Source organism: Scatophagus argus, chromosome 8 (assembly GCF_020382885.2).
Source record: "Scatophagus argus isolate fScaArg1 chromosome 8, fScaArg1.pri, whole genome shotgun sequence".
Lineage (NCBI taxonomy): Eukaryota > Metazoa > Chordata > Actinopteri > Scatophagidae > Scatophagus > Scatophagus argus.
The window spans coordinates 6,351,531-6,374,987 of record NC_058500.1 but is presented as its reverse complement, the minus strand read 5'-3'; the positions used below and the strand labels follow the sequence as shown (position 1 = coordinate 6,374,987).

The 23,457-nt window shown below is 40.0% G+C and overlaps 2 protein-coding genes across 4 annotated transcripts; both read left to right on the top strand.

The window, feature by feature from the left end:
• Positions 1 to 234: 234 nt before the first annotated feature.
• LOC124063393 (calcium-independent phospholipase A2-gamma-like) lies at positions 235 to 7,331 on the top strand. Of its 2 annotated transcripts, XM_046397018.1 has the most exons (10): positions 236 to 1,418; positions 2,388 to 3,172; positions 3,276 to 3,912; positions 4,050 to 4,202; positions 4,284 to 4,441; positions 4,997 to 5,091; positions 5,237 to 5,408; positions 5,531 to 5,588; positions 5,681 to 5,875; positions 6,112 to 7,331. In XM_046397018.1, the coding sequence occupies exons 3-10, from the start codon at positions 3,307 to 3,309 to the stop codon at positions 6,568 to 6,570; spliced, it is 1,896 nt and encodes a 631-aa protein (XP_046252974.1). In that variant the 5' UTR covers positions 236 to 1,418; positions 2,388 to 3,172; positions 3,276 to 3,306; the 3' UTR covers positions 6,571 to 7,331. The 2 variants fall into 2 exon arrangements, with proteins under 2 accessions (XP_046252973.1, XP_046252974.1); XM_046397017.1 differs by having other exon boundaries at positions 235 to 1,418; positions 2,388 to 3,912.
• A 163-nt stretch (positions 7,332 to 7,494) lies between these two features.
• Positions 7,495 to 22,629, top strand: nfascb (neurofascin homolog (chicken) b). 2 transcript variants are annotated; one of them, XM_046397539.1, is made up of 28 exons: positions 7,502 to 8,018; positions 10,065 to 10,209; positions 10,984 to 11,111; positions 11,209 to 11,314; positions 11,437 to 11,627; positions 12,079 to 12,201; positions 12,376 to 12,594; positions 13,429 to 13,540; positions 13,695 to 13,882; positions 13,962 to 14,093; positions 14,209 to 14,352; positions 15,121 to 15,232; positions 15,327 to 15,490; positions 15,579 to 15,726; positions 15,841 to 15,965; positions 16,050 to 16,151; positions 16,250 to 16,447; positions 16,843 to 16,913; positions 17,013 to 17,235; positions 17,788 to 17,903; positions 18,521 to 18,731; positions 18,860 to 18,982; positions 19,337 to 19,510; positions 19,626 to 19,757; positions 19,838 to 19,907; positions 20,760 to 20,771; positions 21,002 to 21,037; positions 21,143 to 22,629. In XM_046397539.1, the coding sequence occupies exons 3-28, from the start codon at positions 11,036 to 11,038 to the stop codon at positions 21,372 to 21,374; spliced, it is 3,540 nt and encodes a 1,179-aa protein (XP_046253495.1). In that variant the 5' UTR covers positions 7,502 to 8,018; positions 10,065 to 10,209; positions 10,984 to 11,035; the 3' UTR covers positions 21,375 to 22,629. The 2 variants fall into 2 exon arrangements, with proteins under 2 accessions (XP_046253496.1, XP_046253495.1); XM_046397540.1 differs by lacking the exons at positions 16,843 to 16,913; positions 17,013 to 17,235; positions 17,788 to 17,903; ... (6 more) ...; positions 21,002 to 21,037; positions 21,143 to 22,629 and having other exon boundaries at positions 7,495 to 8,018; positions 15,841 to 15,958; positions 16,250 to 16,381.
• The last annotated feature ends 828 nt before the right edge of the window (positions 22,630 to 23,457 follow it).

Genomic DNA, 23,457 nt, shown 5'->3' with positions numbered 1-23,457 from the left:
AAGCAAAATGCAGGCAATTTCCTGTCATCGCAGCTTCTCAGGCTGAGGTTCATTCAAAAACCAGATAGAGCTGCAAACTGGCAGGAAGCAGCCACTAGATGTCGCTGTAAGTCTAAAATAATACAAGCTGTGAGAGTGAAATTGTTCCAAGGGGATTGTGTTATTTGGCAGTCATGATTATTGGTCAGCTCACGATTGACCTGTTTGTAACTTCTGGGCGGACAGATTCAGACACTCAGTAGTTTTTAACTTTATTGGAGCCTCTCTTGCTATTGGCAGGAACACATTGCTGCCCAGAACAGAATGTGCTTGTCGACGGTTAAGGACGATCTTCGTCTTCGTCTTGGGACGCTTAACTTCTCTTTTCCACAACAGCAATCTAAATGACTTCAATACATTTTGGAGCAAACTTGAAGTTAAAATCTGCAAATTATTGTATAATTATTTATGTGCAAGGTTAGTGAATGAGAGGGTAACAACTTTGTTTTCACGATGTATAAGTAAATGCTAAGTATTTCATTTATCTCTGAGCGAATTTAAGAATCACAGGACAAAGTTATGTTTCCACTGGGCAACACGACAGGAAAAGTGGAAAAGAAAACTGTGTTGTTTCTAAACAAAATTATTCATATTGTCATTAATTTTAAAAATTGTAATATATTTACAAAAGTGACATTGCTGCAACTAATACTTCACAGTTTTATGTTATGTCTGTTTTTCTTAAATTATTAATCAATAATGGACTGTAAAATAATTATTTATCATCCAGTTTAAGTGCTTTTTCACAGCATAGCTGGACATAAAGGCTCATTCTGCTGGTATCCTGGTAGCACCTTTTGATTTCTTACTATATTCTGGGTAATTTTGTAATGAAAGTAATTAGAGTGTGATTAAGTTCTAGGTACCCCTAAACGTAGATATGTTACCCCTTTGTTTCCTGTACCTGTGCAGTTGTTCCTTCATACTTCATATGCACAAAATATTTACGCTGTAACCTGTGGACAGGCCTGTAAATGTTTTGTATTAGACTGACAGAGCTCGAGACCAGTTTCACAGCTGTTTGTGTATATGTGCGTGTGTTGTGCTGTGACGTAAGAAGCCGATAACATGAGCTCACTGAGACCCATAAGTTGTCACCCCTACCTAATTTTAGATTTGTGTCTCTAGTTCTGCAGTCAACAGTGACAACACATGACCTTAAGCCTGTGTGGTCTCACAAAGCATTGGTCACGCTTGCCCCCCCTCCTCCAGTCAAGCTCAGCCAATGAGATTAAAGCACTGCACAAGAGAAGAGTTGCATTAAGGATCAAAACATAAGGAACAGTGCTTCTTACAATTTTACAAAAGTTGTGGGTTTAGTACTGAACAGGAAATTGGTTGAAGAGGAGCTGTGAAGACAGAAGAACTCGGTGTTTAAGGTAAATCTTCTGTGAATGTTTTCCTCAGACATTTCCTGTCAAGGTTACTGTGACTATAAGCTGCTTTGGTTCATGACCTTCCCCCACTTAAGTGGAAAACAACCATAGAAGGTGTTTGACTATTGCATACACAAACTGCTATGTTATGCCTTTCTCACTGTGAAGGCACCACAGAAAGTCTTTATGAAGGCATTTTATTTCACACAGGAATAAAGTACAGTCATATTTACTAAGATCTCTGTGTTCTCAAATTCCTCACCCATTGCAGTCATGCATGTATTGGAAGAATGTAGAGAGTTATTTATAGGCCATGTATTCTGATGTATTGACTCTGAGGTTTTGTGTTACATTCATTAAAAGACACAGTCGGCTACTAGGAAACCATGAATGCAAAGCTATTGTGGAACACCATGTTTGTACACAATCAGCTCGCCCTGAATTGTTTACAGAAGTGATTATATGCCTCGCTCTGAAAAGACATGAAGAGGCAATGGACACACTTAGCTGGTGCTTTAACACTTTTTTTTTTTGTCTGAAGGTTGTTCTCATTATTTGGCACTTTATTAATTTGCTGTGATGTCATTTTAGCAATGGTAGCTATTGGCTCTACTTATGTCATTGTCAGGATGCGCAAAATTCAAATTTTGTAGAAATTTGACTTGACATTTCTGCTTTTGCAAAAGGCAGATTGACATTGCTGATTGTTATTGAAATGTCTCTATAAATTGTTAAAGGATTGGCATGCAATTTGGTACAGGCATTCAGCCTCAGCTGTGCTTTGCTCAGTGATGATTATGAAATGTTGCTAAGTAAATTGCTAACATTGTCTTTATGAGCACGCTAGTATGCATGATGTTAGCTTTTAGCTCAAAGTACCACTGTGCCAAAATACAGCCTCACAGAACTGCTAGCAAGCCTGTAGATTCTTAGTCTATTTCTAATGTGTTTCTTCTGTGTTTTTTCCCCTAGATTTCCTTTTGCAAATGCTCCTGCAGTCTAAATCAATGAAAGCTCAAGACTGACATTTGAACCTTGATTTGTTGCTGCTCACAACATCAGGTCGAACATGGGTCGCTACCTCAGCACTAACTTGTGTTCAAATTCTTTGAACAAGACTCTGAGGTCGTACTGTAAAATTAGGTACCTAATGAGCCTTCTCAGAAAGTACCCTCATCTGGCTAAAGCACCACTTGGCCTGGACCTCCACAGAAACACACTGCTGTCACCACCTCATCTTTCCAGATTTACCAGAAAATCTACTTTTAAAATTTTAAACTACTGTGATACAAGTTCTACCTCTTATCACTTAATCAGAAATTCTATAAAAGGAGGGAAACATCTCCAGGTTGTGCGTTTTTACTCATCTTCCAACAGGAATACATTCAAAACTGAAGCTCCCATTGGGATTTTCAAAGAGGCTCAGTACAGTTTTAACTTGAACTCACTGGGAGGACGTTTTGGTCAGTCATTTAACCGATTGTCAAAACACATTAATGTTTATTTCAAGAGAAAGGACATTGTACCTCTCGTTGAAAGTGCCTGTCGTGTTGTCACAACTCCAGACTATCTTGGCAGGTCACAGAGGCGTAGTCAAAGTCATCAGGCAACCACAGAGAGACAAATATCTGAGGGCCAGAATGCAACACAGTCCTTCAAGTGCAAAGACAAACAGGAGAACTCAGGAATAAGTCTGTCAACACAGGGAAGTTCTGGGCTGCAACTATTTCACATCAGCTCTTTGGCAACAACATTTGGTGAGAGCTACAGTTATGTTGCTAATCACATTAACTCAGTCTTTTCTCGCGGCTTTGCAAAAGGTTCAATGCAGGACAATCTGGAAATGATGTCTTCCACTAGAGCGGCACACAGGAGGCAGAAAAGGAGAAAAATGAAAAACACTGGCATCATGAACTCCAAAGAAACTGAAAGGTCTCATGTAAAATCTGGTGGTGATCAGACAGGAATGGAATCTAACAATATCTCCAACAGATGGGAGGAGGGCTACCTTCACTTTGCAAGACACATCAACAAATACTTCGGTGCCAAAGTAACCGATGAAGCTTCCCAGGATCAGCCCAAGAGAGAACAACTTGTGAAAACTGTGGAAAAGTCTTCTGAAAACCACTTCCCAAAACAATCTACCTCACAAACTCAAGGTGCCACGCTGCAGCCAAAACAAGAAATTAAAGGCCTTTTCCACAGCAGCAGTAATGCCACCAGCTTTGGGGAGAACTATTTCCAAATGGCTGGTCACATCAATCAGTATTTCAAAGGACAAAGTGAATTGGATGAAGACACTGATAGAAATCTCCTTGTAGCGATGAACTCTGATTCTGCCCCCTCTGAGAAGACTGTATCCTTTATGGACTGCCTTCGCCATCCCACAAGTGCCATCCCTGACTTGCTTGGTGCTTATCTGAAGGTGGGCCCCTTGACCCAGACTAGTAAGCCCAAACATGCCAAAGCATCACCAGAGGCAGTATTGAATAGGAAGGTGAGTTGACAGTGCATGTTGCCGGTTGCCTTCAGGTTGCAAAAAAAAAAAAGCTTGTATTGTTACAGAAGTGTGAACAAAAAAAATTGAACTCTTATGCAAATGTTTTTAAGTAATTTCTGTTTTCACATTTTCAGGTTGTCTTGAGTCAGAGGCAGGCAGAGGAAGTGACTCGAGGGTTGAAGGGCAGTCTGGTACAGGCTTCATCTCCAGAAGCCCTGACTGCCTGTGTGGAGGCTCTCAATGAACACCTTATCCGTTACCCATCATGCAAAGCTCTAATGTGGCAGGTCTGTTAAGCAGTCACATTTAGAAATGTTTAACAAACTGACTGGAGATCAGTGAATTCTAAAGAGAGTTTCTATCTCCAGGAGAAAACTGCAGTCACATTGTTGAGAAAGCGTCGAATCTACAGAGATAACCAGGTGCTTCAGAGCACCTTAAGAGAAACACTGGCTCTGATTGGCTACATGGATCCAGTCAAAGGTCGTGGAATCAGAGTGCTCTCAATTGATGGTGGTGGCACAAGGTAGCTATATGACAACTGATTATTAATGAATGGTGGCCCTTCAACACAGAGTTAGAGCTGAAACCTATGATTATTTTCATCAGTTAATCTCTTAGTTATTTCTTGATAAAATTAATCCAAAATAAGAAAAATAGCCCACCCTAAAGAAGGTATAAAGTGTCAGTGTTATTGTTGTTGTAATTCTAGCTTGAAAGTGACTCAAAGCATTATTTGATTGTATATGTAATTCTTGGAATTCCTGCTTCTCAGATCCATTTATATATTTTTTCTATCTGTGAAAGTTTTGACAGGTGAAAAAAATATTTCAGTGTTTGTATTTGTATTACCCATTTTGGCCACAAGAGGCTGAAATGCACCAGTGAGATTTAATTTCACCATGGACTCTAAAATAATGTGATGTTTAGAGTACATGGAGAAATTAAAACCTTGTTCTTTGTCCTAATTACATATTGTAAAGAACCAAAACCCAGTGTAACACTCTGGTAAGACTTGTTTTAGCTTATTTTCATATGTTTACTCTTTTTTCTTTCATCAGTAATTTTTCTTTGCCTACAGAGGTGTGGTCCCTTTGCAAATGTTAAAGCTACTGGAAGCTGAAACAGGCAAGAAGATCCACCAGCTGTTTGACTACATCTGTGGTGTGAGCACAGGTGACAAATAATACAACTGGGAATTACTAAAAAAAAAAAAATAACAATATAATATATTTACAAAAACATTGCCATGTTTCTGTTTCTCTGTTGGGTGATGTTTCTCTGTTTCTCACTTGAGGGTCTTTGTATGTGTTTATTAAAGGTGCTGTTCTGGCCTTCATGCTGGGTCTGGCCCATTTTTCTCTTGAGGAGTGTGCTGACATGTATCGCCGTTTTGGCTCTGAGGTTTTTCGACAGAACCCTCTGGTTGGCACAGTGAAGATGGGCTGGAGTCACTCTTACTATGACACTGAGACCTGGGAGGCGATATTACAGTATGCACAGAGTAGATTCTAACACGACAGCTGCTCCAGTGAAGGCAGTGAACTCTCAGCATGTTAATAAGACAGGCAGTACAGTCTGCTCTTACACAATTTTCTGTTTATATCCTTTTTAGGGAAAAGCTGGGGCATAAAGTGCTTATTAAAACAGCCAGGGATGAGTTTAGTCCCAAGGTAAGAATACTGCAGTCACCATGTTAGTTGATTTCATGAAATCACCACCAGGCGTACAACAGCACTGCTGACAAAAGAGTGTGCATGCTCAGGTTTCAGCAGTCAGCGCTGTGGTAAACTGGGGCACCAGTCCAAAGGCCTTCGTCTTCCGCAACTACAACCACAAACCAGGCTCTCTCAGCCGCTATGCAGGAGCCTCAGGCTGCCAGATGTGGCAGGCAGTGAGAGCATCATCAGCTGCTCCAGGATACTTTCAGGAGTTCCCCTTACAAAGTGACATTCACCAGGTAGGACACTGCTGTTGTTTCTGCATTTCAGGGTTATCAGGGTAAGCAAAATTATGTTACTAAAGACACATTTAAATGGGAAAGGAACAGAAGTGTAGTAAATATGTGGTAAGGGACTGAATGGAAATGATTTACTGAGGATCTGAACCTCATGTTTCAACATCCCAATATAAATGTTTTTTTTATAATATTGTTTTTTTCTTTGCAAAAACACTTATGTCTGTGCATTTTTGTAGGACGGAGGAATAATCCTGAACAATCCCTGCGCCTTGGCTGTTCACGAGAGTCGTCTATTGTGGCCCAACCAGCCCTTCCAGTGTGTGTTGTCTCTTGGCACTGGTCGCTATGACAACGCTAAGAGGGCACCTGTCACCTCCACCAGCCTCAGGGCCAAAATCAGCAACCTGATCAGCAGTGCTACCGACACTGAAGGGGTTCACACCCTCTTGGACGAGCTACTTCCTCCGGACGTGTACTTCCGCTTCAACCCCATGTTAAGTGCTGTGGTGTCCCTGGACGAGAGCCGCCCACAGGCCCTGGACCAGCTGCAGAGAGACACCCAGAACTACCTGGAGAGAAACCGTCCCAAACTGGCCAGGCTCTGTTTGGTGCTGGGAGCAGAGCGTTCAGCTGTTAGCAGGACTAAGGACTGGATGAGTGAGAGGGCCTGGGAGATGAAGCAAAGATGGGTGTGAGTAGGTTCAGTATGAGGCATGTCTACTCACAGATGCAGGTTGTGGACAAAATAAGATAAAGACCTCTAAAGTACGACAACCCTGTCGTAAAATGCATAATTCATTTGTCTGTTCATTAGTCTACGACTTTTGTCCAGCCTAATTCGACTTTTCATTTAGGGCTGAGCCTTTTGTTTTTAAATTTTGAGTGACATGGTGATGTGGTGATGCTACTTAGATGATTAACGACACTCATCAGTGTCAGGGACGGTCGAAGGATCACCGTTTCTATAAGGTCTTTTTCAGGTCAATATTAGACAACTTCCCAAGCGAAAAAGACGCTTCATCGGATTTGTCAAGGCTGCTGTAACATAAGATGTGTCTGCTGTTTTGTCCACTTCCTGTTTTACATATACTGCATGCTGATCAGTAATTGCCAACATGCCTCACTTTTACTTAAATCATTTTGTTAGTTGATTTTGTTGACATACACTTGCAGGACAAATACGCACAGTCATGATTTGTGTAATGCATGTGACCTAATTTACTATATGATTATTGCTTTGAAAAATGTTGATGGTAATATAAGCTATTTATCATACATTCATGTGACACTACAGATGATGTATATTATTACTGAATATTTGTTTTGAATACATTTTTATTCAAAATATATTGCAAACTTTTCCCCTGAGCACATAAACAATATTGTATTTTCTCCTGAAAACCATCCCACCACCTTTTGTAACACCCAATAAATAAATCATCCTGGTCTCGACAAATGATGTAAGACTTTATCAATGAGTGAGAAGCCATCCAATCACTTGAATGTGACGGGATAAATTGCCCCCATGTGTCTGGAAGCTGTGACCTCCCTGTCCACAATAGACTGACTTTGTTCCAGACAGAAACGCTTTGTGTGAAAGCGTGTGCGTTCGTGCCAGCCAGAGTGAAGATACAAGGTCAGTAACCCAACCCCCCATCTAACACACTGAAAAACACACGGAAAATACAGAAATTATTTGATCCCCTACGCAAGCTGTAGTTAATTGTTGATTGATGGATTGAGCTGGATGACACCCAAAGCTAATCTACGGACAGATGCATGATATGTCAGATGTGTTTTTTACTTGATTCCCCCCCTCCCCCCAGCAGTGGAGATGACGTTATATTTATGTGTGGATTTCACAATGGATTTATTATAAAAGGCTCGCAAGCCCTGTTTGCGTGTGACCCGAGCTCAGGACAGCTGTCCTTGATGGGCCATACGAGCTTCTCTTATCTTGCCTTCCTTTAACATGATGGAGTGACAAGTAACACAAAAACTAGATGCTGCTGGGAAGGTGAACCTCTCTGTGAGGATGATGTCGTGAATCAACTGTGATGGAGAATAAGAAGAAAGAAGGAGTTAGCTTTTGCTGTAACTAGGGGGACAAGGGACAAAGGAGCAGAGAAAACACTCCTCAAAGGTAGGACTGATTACATTCTCTAGTTATACTTTGTTTAGCTAATGAATCATGTATGATATAGTGTTAGAGCAATTTCAGTGACTTTGGAGCAACCTAGAATGTTTGACTTTGTGAAGGAGGGTTTTAGTCCTTGTGTCTGTTGTTCAAGATGGCTAGCTATGCAAGGTTTCAATGATGTCACAGTCTGCCTTGAGAAGTGGGATGGGTCTGCAACAGCAGATAAGAATGAACACAGTATTGCTCAGCGCTCAACTCACACCTGCCTTTATGAGGAAAAAACTGAGTCAAGAAAAATGTGTTGTGCATTTTTAAATCTTAAGAAAGTAACTTGAAATTTACCATGACATCGCACATGTATGGTCTTTACATTTTAGCCATGCTAAAGGCTCAGATTTCTGAATGATATCGTCAGTCTGTCAACTGGTCCAGACTGACATATCTCAACAGTTACTTAGTGGAATATAACTAGACAGCTACTTAACTATCATGACTGCAGACTTTTACTCTTGCAACATGATTTGAGAAACTACTACCGTGGTTTCCTATAAACTCACCATAAAGTCAGAATCACAGTGCCGAAGTTTATGAAGGGACAATAATGTTGTGATTGCACTGTGGGGATGACTTAATGTCGCACGGTGTCCAGCTCCACTAAAGTTTCTCTCTGGCCTCTTCTCGTGCACTTCCCCACCAATGCCGTGACGTCAAAGTGTAAATGACAGGTGATCTGGGTCTGAACGGGCAGCCTGTGCAACTGAACGCTCCCTCCCACATGCCATCTGCTCTCACCCGAGTCCAGGATACACGTGCCAAAGGAGCCCCACGAGCATAGAGACCTTCTTGTCGTCACTGAGCTGGCTCTGTCCGCCTCTCTGCCTCTTCACTGTGCAATCTGGTGCATGGCACTGATCACTGCTCAATGCCAGGCCTGCTTCACTCCTGTGTATGAGGGAGAAAAAAAAGCCATTCGGAGAGCCAAGAAGCTCAACATAGCCCATCCGCTTTTGTTATCTGTGCAAGGCAAGTCAGGCTTTGCTGCACTCGTGAACATGGAAGAGGGGATTGACTGCAGAGATACACATGCTCTGGTGATTTTTCCAAATATGAAGGAAAATCCCAATTTAAGTCAGCCTTTGTTTTAGGCCTGTAAACTCAAATCTTAATTGCAAGTTTAACCTCATCACCTCATTTTACCCCAACCTCCCACCACCCTCAGGCTATTGTTTAGCCCAGTCAGCCCTGTGTGGATTCCTGAAAGCCTACACAGGTCAGGACTCTGTTGATGGATGTGACATGGCTTTTGTTTAACACAAGTGCTTCTTTGGCACTGTTTTTAGAAAAGCTAAATGGTAATGACCTTTTTCTCCTATCAGGAGGTTTATGTGAGTGTAGAAGAATCTGGGTCCCAAAAAAATGGATGTGTTATGATTGGTATTATGAAAACTGGACAAAACTTAGAATACAGGAGGAGTTAAAGATGTATTATTTTATATCGCAGAAAGTTAACAGTAAAATGTAATATTCAAATTTGTTATGTGGAAAGTTTTGAATATTGGATATTTCAATCAGTGATATTGCGCTGCAGTCATGTGATTTGAGATTTGCCACATGTAAAATTCATAGAAGAGAAACAAACATGGCTTTCATACTCTGTTGTTGCTCAGTTCTCTCCAGTCAACAATAAAGCCCACATTTTGATGTCATCAACACCAAGAAGAATGTAAATCGTACAGAAGAATTCAGTTGGCCAAACCAAATTGATTTTGCTCACACTAGACATGGTCAAAACAAACACAACTGCTGGTGTAATAAATCCAAACTTTTTTTTTAGTTTTTTTGTTTATTTGTTTATTGTGCAGACAAACCTTGTGACTGTTTGCTGGTGGCTTGTCCAGAGTTATGAGAGCTCGGTCAGAACGGTGAAGTGAAGTGGGTGATGAGTAGGTGGTGTATGTTGCTCATTCATTATTCATGAGATGGGTGGGCAGAGTGTAAGTGGCAGTGACAGACAGAAACTCTATTACTGAAGTGTATCAACTCCTCTAGGGTTCTTGACCTGATATTTGAAGGACTGAGACATTAATTGGCATACTGCACACACAAGAATAATTTCGTGGAGAAAAGTCATTGGAATTATTTGTGGAATCACTGGTGGAGCCACAGACATGGGGAGGAGAGAGTCCTGAGAGCGGTAGGCACTGCCAACTTCTTGTTTGATCATACTAACATGACTTGTGGTTCATTACATATTTATAGTTTTATAGTTTTAAATAATGAAACACTTCCCTGAGTCTGTAGCAATATATGCACCTACTGATACAGCAGTGTGATCAAAGTAGTGGAGATGTCAGTGGTGGAACATTTTTTATGTACTTGTACCTCTTATTTTAATTTTATGCCGTAGTATACTTTTTCTCTGCTACATTTCATGGGGATTTAAAAAACAAAACAAAACAACATTATACATATATTAAACCAGTTGTTCCCAATTTTTTTGTTATGTGATACGTTACTCATAGTCACTGTGTCAAATGTTTTATAAATCTAGGAGGGATCTCACCTCCAAATATCTAAGATGGTTTCTTTTAAATATATGACACTCATAAGGTAAAATATATTAGAATATTGAACTCAGTTTTTTCATCTCCAGTTTCCCACTAATCATCTCAAGAACCCTCCAATTTGTCTTGTGACCCTTTAGAGGTTGTCCAACCCCAAGATGGGAACCACTGGATTAAACTGCCAAACTGCATATTTTCAAAACTAGCTCCACCTTGACAGTATAAATCTGCTTAAACATTAATGCATCAGTATTAATAATCTAATGCATTGTAATACATACTCACATTTAATAATGCCAAGGTTCATGGTTGCAATACCACTTTTAAAGGTCTTTGTATTAAGGAGTTTCATATACAGTCCTTTGTTCTGGACTTTAACTGCATATGATGAATGTGCTCTTCAGTCTGAGAGCAGTTGGTGAGGTTTCGTTTTGCCGGGTTCCATGCGTTGTAAAGATGGGGACACTGGTCAGACCAGCGCTACTGCTACTTTTATGGCAGGGTGTTTGGGCTTTGGACATCCCTCTGGAAGGTGAGTCAGTAACCTAATGCATGTTGTAATTCTGCTATGTATAGTCTTATAATTATATTTCTTTACATATTTTAGTAATCTGTTTCTTTGCCTACAGTCAGGCAGCCCCCAACCATCATAAAGCAGTCAATGAAAGAACACATTGTTGACCCCAAAGACACCATGGTCATAGAATGTGAAGCCAAAGGAAACCCTCATCCCATGTAAGAGCTGATGTTGTGAACCAGTGAATCAGTCCTTAAAACTGAAATTATTATCTGCAAACCAGCTCACTGTTTTTTTTTTTTTTTTGTCTTCCGTCACACTTTCACTCTCATTCATGAAGTTTCTCATGGAGGCGTAATGGGAAGTATTACAATGTGGCACGTGACCCTCAAGCATCGATGCGCAGGCGATCAGGCACGCTGGACATCTATGCCTGGAACAATCCAGAACAGTATGAGGCGGAGTATCAGTGCATTGCCTCCAATGAGTATGGATCTGCATACTCCAACAAAATCAGACTACGACTATACAGTAAGATCAGGACTGGGACTTTCATAAAATCAACTGTTTGTTTAGATCCATGACCTCGGTGTGTTGCATTACTCTTTACTGAATAGTGAAGTATCTTAGCAATGCAAGTGGACTCATAACAATGACAACACAATTCCATGAACAGACCAAAACCAACAATATCTTAGTCTGTCCCTCAGTACTTTCCGACTCTCCTTACACCATCTGTGGCACTCAGCCCCAAGCCCATTGGTTCTTTGTGAAGATGTAAATTATATAAGATGTGTCAAGTAAAAATGTTTTCTAAAAACAGCTATGTAGTTTGATTTTTATAAAATTAGTTAAACAACAGTAAATAGTGAATTTGTTGATGTTGAAAATATTTTATATCTAGTGGTTGATTATCCTTTTTATAACCAAATAAGTAATTAGTATATGCTCAGTGGTGACACGTACACCTCTGTGTTTATAGGAGCTCCCGTGTGGCCCAGAGAGATCCTGGAGCCTGTGGAGATCAGTGCTGGCTTGCCTCTGGTCTTGTCCTGTGACCCCCCACCTGGGCCACCTAAACCTGAAACTTACTGGATGTCCAGCTGTAAGTGTCTCACTGGCTTAACATCAGAATAACATAAAAGTCTGAATCAATAAGCCTCAACAAGAAGCCAGAAGATGAAGATTTGAAGATTTGCTAACCAAACAAGAATTTCAAGCTGTTTAAAAGTATGTTCTATGAGCTGACTTTTAAATTTAACATCATGTTTTATTTCAGGCTCACATGCAAGACCTTTCAACTGGCCCATTCAGACAGCTTTCCCCACCATGCAGCCTGTGCGGCAGGACCGCAGGGTATCAATGGGAGTGAATGGGGATCTATACTTCTCTAACGTCCTGTTCAACGACTCTGCTGCTGATTACTGCTGTAATGCCCGCCTCCCCTACAAGAATGTCATCCAGCAGAAGATGCCTGTGGTTGTTAAAGTTCTTACTAGTGAGTGTGAATGTGCTCACGGTTTAAGTTTTTAGCTGTTATTGAGTCTCTCTGAAAGTAGCCATTCTGTGTAATAAGTAGTTTTACTTATTTACGTATTTTAAAAATATTTTGATGCTAACACTTTTGTACTCATACCTCTAAATTTTTAAATGTGGGAAATTTACCTCAACAGAGTTTTTCTGTATTTTGGTATTGTTATTGTTACTTAAATAAAAGATCTGCATACTTCCTCTACACTGCTAGCCTGCATGCTGCAGGGTTAAGCTTCAGACTTCAGCACAGCAATGCAGTAGATGTAAAGGACAGAAATAATTCAAACTGTTGTGTCGAATCACCTGAATGATTGGCCTGTTATGGGTCAGGTGAAACACTTTAGTTAAAAGGAAAACATGTCGGAAGAGATTTGATTTGTTTGAATTCATGCTTATTCAGAATTTCTGTCAACAAAACAATAATTGGGAACTGAATGGGAAATGTGCAAAATAGCCTTGGATACATACTGTGGCATAACACAGACAAAGGCTGGCAATATGATGGTATAATGTGAAAATACACTTTTCCATTATCTGTTCTGTTTATTGACTTTATCTAACCAAGCGGCTACACTGATAAAATCCATTAACCCCCACATATACCACCAAACTGGACCATGTTGTTTTATTTCAGACCCTAACAAGACTCACTCGTTTCTCCAACTAAACTTCCTAATTGTGGTGAGTGTATGTTTGCCTCAGCTTTCCTCTCCTGTTTTCTTAGACTTCAGCTTGCACTGTCTTGTCTCAAAGTCCTGAAGCTTGTGTTATTAGTGTGTTCTGGTTGTTTATTCTGCAGCTCGTTCAGTGGTTGAGGCTGCTCCCACCTGGCTGTCTCCCACAGGCTCGTCCAGCTCCATACTGGTCCTACTTGGGGAAGAACTGCTCCTGGAGTGTATCGCTGCAGGAGTGTGAGTGTGACAGTTTTTTGAGCTTTTTTTTTAGGCCTGCAACATATCCAATGCTATCATCAAGCCGCAAAAGGTGTGCAGTTTTGTTTTGTATAATTTTGACTTTGATTTCCTAAAATTCGCCTTGTGTAAAGACTTGTTTATCACCATCAAGGCCAACTCCTCATATCACGTGGACCAAGAACGGTGAGGACCTGGTTGTGAGGTCACCCATGAAAGTAAAAAACTTCAATAAGATGATTCAAATCCCAAAAGCTTCTTTTGATGATGCGGGTGAATACGTCTGCACTGCCTCGAATAAGATAGGATACATTACGCACACAATAACAGTTAGGGTCAAAGGTAAGACACACTCAGATGCACATTGCCTTTTGTTACAGCACAATAATGGTGAAGAAACTGATTTACATGCATTCGACAGCGGTTCCATTCTGGCTGGAGAAGCCCACCAATTTGGTTTTGGCCCCTGAGCAAAATGGCCGCTTGACATGTCGTTCTGATGGCGTTCCTCGTCCCACAATCAGCTGGTTCATCAACGGAGAACCAATTGAGAGTAAGTTTTTGCATATCATGCCTACTAGCTACAAAAGTAAATCTGAACAACACTGACTGCTGCTGTATTTGTCTATTTTTTTGTTGTTGTTGTTTGTTTGTTTGTTTTCCCTCAGCTGCTACACTTCAGCCAAACACACAGGTGTCAGGAGACATGCTGACTTTCCACAGTGTGACCACTTTAAACAATGGTGTCTATCAATGCAATGCTTCCAATCAATATGGGTACCTATTCGCCAATGCTTTTGTCAATGTGCTACGTAAGTTACCTCTCTGTCGTCCAAGCCATACATATAAGCATTCTTCTCCATAACATTAAATGGTCATGATTAAACAGGCTATTACTATTGTTTATTCAGAGTTTACTCTCAAAAACTTAGCTAGTCTGCTTTATCAAGACTATGTGGGTGTCATTTGATGAGATTAGAGTGACAGTGCCCAAACAACCCGTCCAGTATGTTCACATAGGACTCCATGACTTGTAGTAAGAAGCTAATTGAGAAAAATACTGCATGTTTTTAGGGCCCTGTAACCCCGTAACACTTTTTAAAAACTGTTCAAAACACACACAATTACTTAACCTTTTATAAACCGGAATGATTGAATAATTGCACATTTTTATCCAGATGTAAATGTCTAGTTTTGGGGACAAACAAGGTTTAGAGGCTAAATATATAAAGATTTTGTTCATTGTGTACTAACATTGGACAGTCGCACAGGGATTTATCTGTCATGAGAGAGATAAAAGCTTATCCCTCTGCAATGGCCCCAGTATACCATAATGTAATGATGCCAAAAGATAATCCATATCTTTAGTAAATAGCAAACCTTTGTTATGTCCCTCCATCATAACTGTTTCTACCTACTTACTCACAGAGGTCAGTGAGAGGCATTTGGGAACTGTAAGAAATCAGTAACTACACCAGTTGTTCAAGGGACAATGCAGGTTAAGAAAAAGAGGGTACACCAAGAATATCGATTAAATATTTCATCGCAAAATTAATCATTGATTAACAATGTTTCTCCAGATGCAACTCCACGTATTCTCGGGCCGAGGAATGAACTCCTCAAGGTGACAGAGGGCAGTCATACCTTCTTAGATTGCCGCTACTTTGGTTCACCAGTTCCTGAGCTGCGATGGTGAGAACATGCTCTTTGACTCTTTCATGTAAAGAGTATGTTCGGACTTGAGCTCAGAGTATTTGTGTTTGTTTTTACGGGTCTGCTCACACAGGTCTAAATATGGACAGGGGAATCTTGAAGGAAATCGTTTTAAGACCCACAGTAACGGGACCCTGGAGATAAAACGCATACGGATAGAAGACCAGGGAACTTACGTATGTATAGTCAGCAATGTTGCGGGAAGAGATGAGAGTCAAGTGCGAATAGAGGTCAAAGGTGAGGGTCACTGTCACACATTTTAGGGTCACAGCATTTTACTTTGTGATTGTGCGATCCACTACGTTTTATCATCCGTTCTGCTCAGAGCCCACTTTAATTGTCACAAGACCAAAGAGTATGAAAGTCATCCGTGGAACTGATGTGCGCTTTGAGTGTGGTGTAAAAGCAGATCCCACTACTCCTGTCACAACCACCTGGATGAAAGACAAAAAGCCAATCACTCTGGGCTGGAGGTATATCTTTTTAGGAGTGAATTTTATCACTTTATTACTTGAAATGTAAACATTTTTCTAATAAAATAAAGCAATGAGCCACGTGGTCTCACCAATGTTGTATGCAATTCTCAGAATTTCTCTAGATGAATCAAATCTGGTCATCACTAACGTAAACAGAGACAACGAGGGGAATTATACATGTGTCATCAAGACTGAACTGGAACAGAAGTCTGCATCAGCACACTTAATGGTGATGGGTATGACACATTTAAAGTAAATGACATTTCCTCAACCACACGGCATGCAAGACTTTTTAACTGTTTGTGTCTTCCCGTGTGTAGATCGTCCAGATCCTCCCACTAGCTTGGAGTTGTCAGATCCATATGAACGTAGTGTAAGACTCAGTTGGGTCCCTGGAGACAGCAACCACAGCCCTATTACGGGTAAGAGCCATTCAAATAAACTCATAGAATTTTTTTTTTTTATGGGATTCTTGTTGTATTTGCCAAACATTTTCTCTCTATTTATTGATCTGTTACAGGCTACTTAGTGCAGTATGATGATGATGACTGGTTGCCTGGGAAGTGGAAAAACCTGTCAATGTACCCAGGGAACCTCAACTCTGTCATTCTGCATCTTTCACCTTTCACCTACTACGAGTTCAGAGTCATCGCTATCAATGAAATAGGAATGAGTCGCCCTAGTCGTCCATCTATGCGCTTCCAAAGCAGCGGCGCACGTGTGTTTGATGCTCCTGAAATACATAACTGTTGCCAGAGACAGGTTGTAAGCTAGCAAACAGTCCAGCACAGCAGTTGGTTATCTGGAAAATGCATTTGTTTTCCTTCCACAAGTTAGACAAGAACATACCACTGTCATGTCTGTATATTATTATGAGGCATTCAGCAAAGAGAAGTTAGCTTAGCTTAGCATAACTGGAAGCATAGGGAAACAGCTAGCATGGCTTTAGCTTTTTATACTAGCATTTCCTGGCTGTACCCTCATACTTAACTGATACATATGAAAACAGTCCTCTCATCTAATTCTTGGAAAGATAGAGAACAAGCATGCCGAATTGCTGGGTCATATCCCTAAAACTAATGATCTCCCCATTGCATTGGTTTTCCTGCACAGCCCCAGATGCCGTTCCAAAGAACCTAAAGGGGGTGGGTACGTGGAGGAATAACATGGAGATCAGCTGGGAGGTAATAGTGACTAAACCCATCAAAAAACTTTCTACTTTCTCTTGACTGGTTAATATTTTATTTTCTACCCAATATGGTTGCTGTAAACCATGCTTTCAGCCTCTAACCTACAGAGAGTGGAACGGACCTCACCTGAAGTATCTGGTGTGGTGGAGAAGGAGAGATTCCCGAGAGGAGTGGAAGAATGCAACCACTAAATGGCTGAAATACTACATCTATGATGCAGATACCTTCACTCCTTATGAGATCAAAGTCCAAGCTGTCAACGACTTTGGGCTTGGTCCAGAGTCTCCTGTTGTCATTGGTTACTCTGGGGAAGACCGTAAGTAGACAGATAAGTAACAAAGAATGTTAACAGAAAGTATCTAAATAAATTACAGCTTGGCTCATTGCACCCTCATCTTCTGCGAGGGTTTGATGGGAAATAATTTAAAAATGCACATTGCTCCTATTTGCTGTAAAATATCTCAGAGGTCATTGTTACACAGCTGAATCCTCTCTGACCTGTGTGGAAGCATCCCATATTTATACTCAAATATCTGACTTTGTTCATTTGTTACAACTCTGTATGTTATTCCTTATTTTTTAAATAGGAAGTGGCTCTTTTACCCTAAGTCTGTCATTATGTCTTTGAGAAGTTAGTTATTCTAACTTGGTCAGTTGGTCAGCAGTGATATGAAGTAAAGTAGACAGTGTCCTGTTATTGTTCTACTGTAATCTGAGACTTAACCAACAGGGAAAAGTTTCAGATGAGTAAACTCCTCAGTGTCTTCTTGTTTTTCATGAATTTTCTCGACATCTCAAAGCCAAGTTGTCCTTCTCATCACCCCTGGTTGTGTTCACTGAGAGCGAAAACAATCTCTGTTTTCCCAAGGTCCCTTAACTGCACCCCTGAACCTGAGAGTGTCCGACATTGAGAGCACTCAAGTGACTGTGCACTGGGACCCAGTGGCACACAACACCATTATGGGAGAACTGAAAGAATACAAGGTGTGTCTAATGTGAATTCAGTACTCAATAATAGAAACTAAGGGCATACTGTACTTCACACAGAGAGTCTGTTGACAATGCAAAGATCATCATTAAGCTAGATAAAAAGAGTTTTAGCTGACGAAACAGTATGTAAACTATTAACAAACTGTTCATTTCTTGGTTTGTGGTGAATGTAAGGTTAATGTTAGAAAGTTGTTCAGGCAAGGGATTCACTACAATTGACAAAGATGAAGAAAACAGACATATTAAAAAATTTGAAGAGTTGTTAGTTCCAGTACTATTACGGCAATGTGTGATCTAATGCACATCTGACAGACAAATGCGGAGGAAAGTCTTTGAGCCCTGAGTTTAACCAATCAAATGTAAATCAGAGAAGCTAATTATAACCAGTAATGAACAAAAACATTCTTAAGTTGAGACAACTGTGTCAAACTCTCTCATACAAAGGAACTACAACTGAATTTAATGTGACAGTACAAAGATATTATTATGCATATTAATACTTAACAGTGTCCAAGGAATTCAACCTTTTCTTGAAAAATTGTGACCAAAAATAACAATCCAGTGCTGGCAGCTGAATCATAATGCTGGGTGTGTCGGTTCTCATCTCTCAGGTCTACTATTGGAGGGACAGCAGTCAGTTGCGGTGGCTGAGGGTCGACAGAGCAATGAAGTCTCAAGCATTCCCAAACAACGATCCAGAGCCCTCTGGAGTTGTCCCTGGGCTGATCCCCTATAGCAACTACAAGATGTATATGGTGGTGGCAAACAATCGGTTTGAAGGTCCGCCCAGTAATAACATACACTTCTCAACACCAGAAGGAGGTAAGAAAAGTTTGTAATTTACCAGGTAGGAACAAGAAAACATCTGTGTCCTCTACCAAGCACAAGCAAAGTTAATATTTATTTCCAAAGCTCATGTGTGTTGTCTTTTGTTGTGTTTTTGTCTGCAGTACCATCTGTTCCCAGATCCTTTAGGATCCAGCAGCGACATCTGGACAGTATTTATGTTGACTGGGATCTGCCGGCAGAACCCAACGGCATCATCTCCGGATATTCCCTCAAGTACCAGACAGGTACCCAGACCCAGCATCTGAAACACTGACATATCTCTGGAGATTTTTCTGTCCTCTCATGCAGTGCTGAGGAGAAAGAGAAAAGCTTTAGTAACAGAAAAGGAAATGGTTTATTTCACTAAAGCTGGTAAAGGTTTCCACACGACACTTAAGTTCACATCCCAGTAGCACATAATAGTGTACTTAAATATGCACTCAAAAACCAAAATATCCCTGAAGTATGTCCTCAAGAGGGTAATAAACACTTGTGGAGGTATTCTCTGAGCACATAAGGTACTTAATAGCCCAGTCGTGTGCACTCTAACAGCATCAAGAGTCCCTTTAACCCTCTGAATTTTTCCACTCTCTCCACAGTGAATGCCACCAGGGGAGAGGAACTGCGAGTTGAGGAGTTCCCTCCAAATGTAACAAGTTTTTCAATACGGCGTTACGACCGCTACACTCGATACAGGTTCTCCGTGGCAGCACGAACAGCGATTGGCATAGGGGAGTGGCATACGGAGGAGTCACCTCACTACACCACTGAAAGTAATTTACTACTCGCTCCATGCATCAACACATTTGGAGACCTAGCAAATAAGCAATTTAAAATACTGAGTGGATATTAACTTTGACCATGTGTGTGCACATGCTTGTGTCTCAGTTTATGCTCAGGACCAGGTGGACATCTCCACTCAAGGCTGGTTCATCGGGATAATGTGTGCTGTGGCTCTCATTGTGCTCATCCTACTCATAGTCTGCTTCATCAAGAGGAGCCGAGGGGGGAAATACCCAGGTACAGTGGTGATTCCTCATATTCAGTCAAGCCCAGTAACACTGTATCTCTTATGACAGTGTAGCTTGTTTTGATTTCAGTACGGGAAAAAAAAGATATTTCACTGGAGCCAGTGGATGACAAAGATCAGGAGGGATCATTTGACTACAGGTAAACTTAACAGCCGACAACTGGTGGAAAAAAAAAAAAGAAAAGCTCATCTACTAAATTGTTGGACAAAATCCTATTTTAGGTTTCCAAAGTGTTTTACATCATGTATTAGTGTTTTTATAATGGCATGGTAATAATATTCAACACCAGATCATTGTGTGTCCCATAACACTGTACGGCACTGTCATTGTTGAAATCTATAACAGCAGTACCCATAAATTTACATCAGTTTGCTCTGTAGCTGTGCATTAGCATTTTATTTGTTAAAGCTGCCCTGCGGAGTTATTTTGTAAACAAACAATGTAATTATGTTTACATTCAGTGTTAGTGGCCTGACAAACATGGCCCTCTTCTCTTAATAAAATATTTGCAAACTCGATTTTTTTGAATATCGTCTAGCTTCATGTTTGCTCACTGGAGGTAAATAGTAAAAGGTAAATGGACTTGCTCTTTTATAGTGCTTTTCTAGTTTACCGACTTCGATTAATAAAAAACCCACTCCACCATCACCGCAATCTTCTTCACCATGTTGCGTTGCACGTTGCCATGCACATGACTATCAGCTCTGCGGAATTCATGCACATGCACAATACAAACAAAATTAGTGCCCACTCTTAAAAATGTTGCTCCATGGCGCTACTAGTGGTCAAAAACTTGCCTTTAATTTTGTTTAAATTTTAGTGTGATGCTGCGCAGGTACAAAGCAAATCTGGCCACACTGTTTATGACCTTATTTATTATAACTTTTGGTCATACTTACATTATTTTCTGTTTTTTCTTTTTACTTTTTCTATCTAAACTTTTATCACCCCCAAATCTCAACTCTGTTCTTTTCCAACTGAACTACTGAAGGTCTCTTGAAAGGTATGAAAATACTAAATATTGACACATTGACTAAATAAACAGTGCAATTCTGCACAGATTTTTTATTAATTTATTTCTACAGTATGTAACTGACAGAAGTTAGGAGCTATAAATAGTACATTCAACTCAATACCGGAATTTTTATAAGCATTTTAAAAGTGAACAATCAATAAGATCATCTATCCTGTCATAGGAATGTCGATTTTAAACAAATTCTCTTAATATTTTAGGATAGCACGTGTCTCCACTCTGCCTTACCCCCGGCGGTATGTACATGTACATCATGTTGAGTTTTATCCTTCATCCTCTCTGTCTCCTGCTGCCCACATAATGTACCTCTAATAACTTTTTTATTATTTATTTTTTTGTAGAGAGGAGGAAAAGGGGCTTCAAAGAAGCCAGCTGTCTATGGAGGCAATGATAAAGCGATCAGACAGTGATGACAGCCTCGTGGACTATGGCGAAGGAGGAGAGATATCGTTCAACGAGGACGGCTCCTTCATCGGCCAGTACACAGGAACCAGAAGAGATGTTAGGGAGCTGGACTTTGGTGGAAGTCTGGAGCTCCACTCTCCAATGAATACCATCTATTCTCTGGCATAAAACTCAAAATTCAAATTGTCTTCCTGAGTTCAGATCAGATCAGAATTAAGAACTGGTTTGTTTGCAGGAGGGAACAGTCGGGACCTGCTGTTAACCTCTGTGTCCTTGCAGGCAAAGCAACTTTCATTCAAAGAAGAACATATTGGAGTTACTTAGGACAATGCTTGAGATGATGTGCTTATTCATCTGACAAAAAGCAAACTTTACCCTTTGTGTTTCATGTTGCATTTTCTGTAAATACAAATCCTGTGTGTTTGTGGTTTGTGTGCATGAGTACACATGCATGTTGAGTTATCCTGTGAGAGGCGGGAGGCCACACATCAGAGAAGATAGAAGAGGACCAGTTTATCATGTTGATAAAAGCAGTTACATGGACCAACCTAACTGCTGCTATTACAACGTTTTCTTTCAGCTAATTCTAGTAATGAGATTTGAATTATTTTTGCATTATGGCTGTTGAAATATGGGCTACCATACTTTCATGATCAGGGGAACCACAGTGTAATTCCTGAATTTCGATTGCCTCCTCTTGTTGTTTTATAGTGTTGAAGGTAATATGTCAGAATATGAAGTAGTGCTTGCATTAAGTGAAGCATAATGAAGTATCTCCAGGGACTAACGATTCATCTGTATGCTCAGTTTGCAAGTCATGCTCTGATGGGTGTCAAGAGGGCAAACCGTTTGAGGAATCAGCAAGTAGCCATAAATCAGTTGCTCATGTTTCTTTATGAACTTCCCTTAGCTGTCTCCTCATTTCATTCATTCCAGAAATGGATAGAATTCATTAACCCTGATGTAACAGCTTTAGTGTATTTGACCCCTAACGCCATCTGTGTATTACAGTCATGTCCTAAATGTGAATAAAGTGGGCATATTTATTTCTAGTATGTTTGATATGACTCTGAATGTTGAATCTAGCTGCTCTGTCTCCTAAAGGGGTGGATCTTTAATATTTGAATATAATTCTTAGAACTAGTTTTGAACAATTTGCAGGTGTTGGGATCCATCAGGTCAGTTTAAACAATGTTCCAGACTAGTGAGCTTAATATACTTCAAAAACTTAATGGAAATAAAATCAGCATTTTGGGGAAATTTGCTTATTTGCTTGTTGTGTCATCTTGTCATCTCTCAGATAAAAAGTAGTTTTACCTAAATGTCAAAATATTCCTTTAACTGTTGCTGCATCAGTTGGTCTTTCAACCAGCACAAAGCATAAAGCTAACTCGTTGTTACATCATGGAGGGATCATACAGCCTGACAGAAAAGGACATCTTATCTTGCAGCGTTATGAGGTTTAAAAGGCCTCTGATATGATACTGTAGATATTCTTGAGCTTAGCACCACAATTAGTTTTCAAAATAATTATATATAATTCATATATATAATTCATGTACAAATAACCATATAAGACTTTTCCTTTGAGGATTCAGTAAATGCCAAATAAATGCAAAGTCTACAGGAGATCAAGACACACCCTGAAGAAACAATGTTTTTTATGACTGAGACCAAAAGATGCAAAGAAATTGTATTTTTCCAAATATAATGCACAAAGATTAGTTTAACAAGGATAAACTGAGATACACATCAATTTTCAGAAGATTTGCAACCTGGGATCAATATTCATTTGGATTATTGAAGTCTTGTGTTATGCCTTGTCAGTAGTTATTCTTCAGATTCTAGTCATGAGAATAAAAATGAAAAGTCTGGTTTAAAAACTTTATTTTAGAGCAAAAATCATTGTTGATTAATTTTTATTTTTTCAAATGTAAAGATGCCAACTATTTTCTCATTCAAGTTTCTCAAATATGAGCATTTGCTTCTCATCTTTGAAATATATGATAGTAAACTGCACATCTTTGGGTTTCGGACTACTGATCTGACAACAGCAACATCACTTTGGGCAGTGAAACAAACCCATCAAATAATCAAGCAAATAAACAGCAGATTAATTGACGGTAAAAATAATTGTTAGTTGTCACCTTGCTATTTTTGAAGCTTTAGATGGACATTAAAGTCTGAAAAAGGCAACAGTGCTCAAGCCCAAGATGAATTCAGCTCAAGTTCAACACAAGGCACACGCAGA

What these genes read in the sequence shown, in the direction of transcription:
- LOC124063393 (XM_046397017.1), top strand. Translation starts at nt 2,485, where the DNA reads ATGGGTCGCTACCTCAGCACTAACTTGTGTTCAAATTCTTTGAACAAG. An exon ending in ATTGATGGTGGTGGCACAAG is followed by an intron (nt 4,442 to 4,996) that starts GTAGCTATATGA and finishes CTTTGCCTACAG; the next exon opens with AGGTGTGGTCCCTTTGCAAA. An exon ending in ACCTGGGAGGCGATATTACA is followed by an intron (nt 5,409 to 5,530) that starts GTATGCACAGAG and finishes TATCCTTTTTAG; the next exon opens with GGAAAAGCTGGGGCATAAAG.
- nfascb (XM_046397539.1), top strand. Translation starts at nt 11,036, where the DNA reads ATGGGGACACTGGTCAGACCAGCGCTACTGCTACTTTTATGGCAGGGT. An exon ending in GAGTGTATCGCTGCAGGAGT is followed by an intron (nt 13,541 to 13,694) that starts GTGAGTGTGACA and finishes ATCACCATCAAG; the next exon opens with GCCAACTCCTCATATCACGT. An exon ending in TGCTTTTGTCAATGTGCTAC is followed by an intron (nt 14,353 to 15,120) that starts GTAAGTTACCTC and finishes ATGTTTCTCCAG; the next exon opens with ATGCAACTCCACGTATTCTC.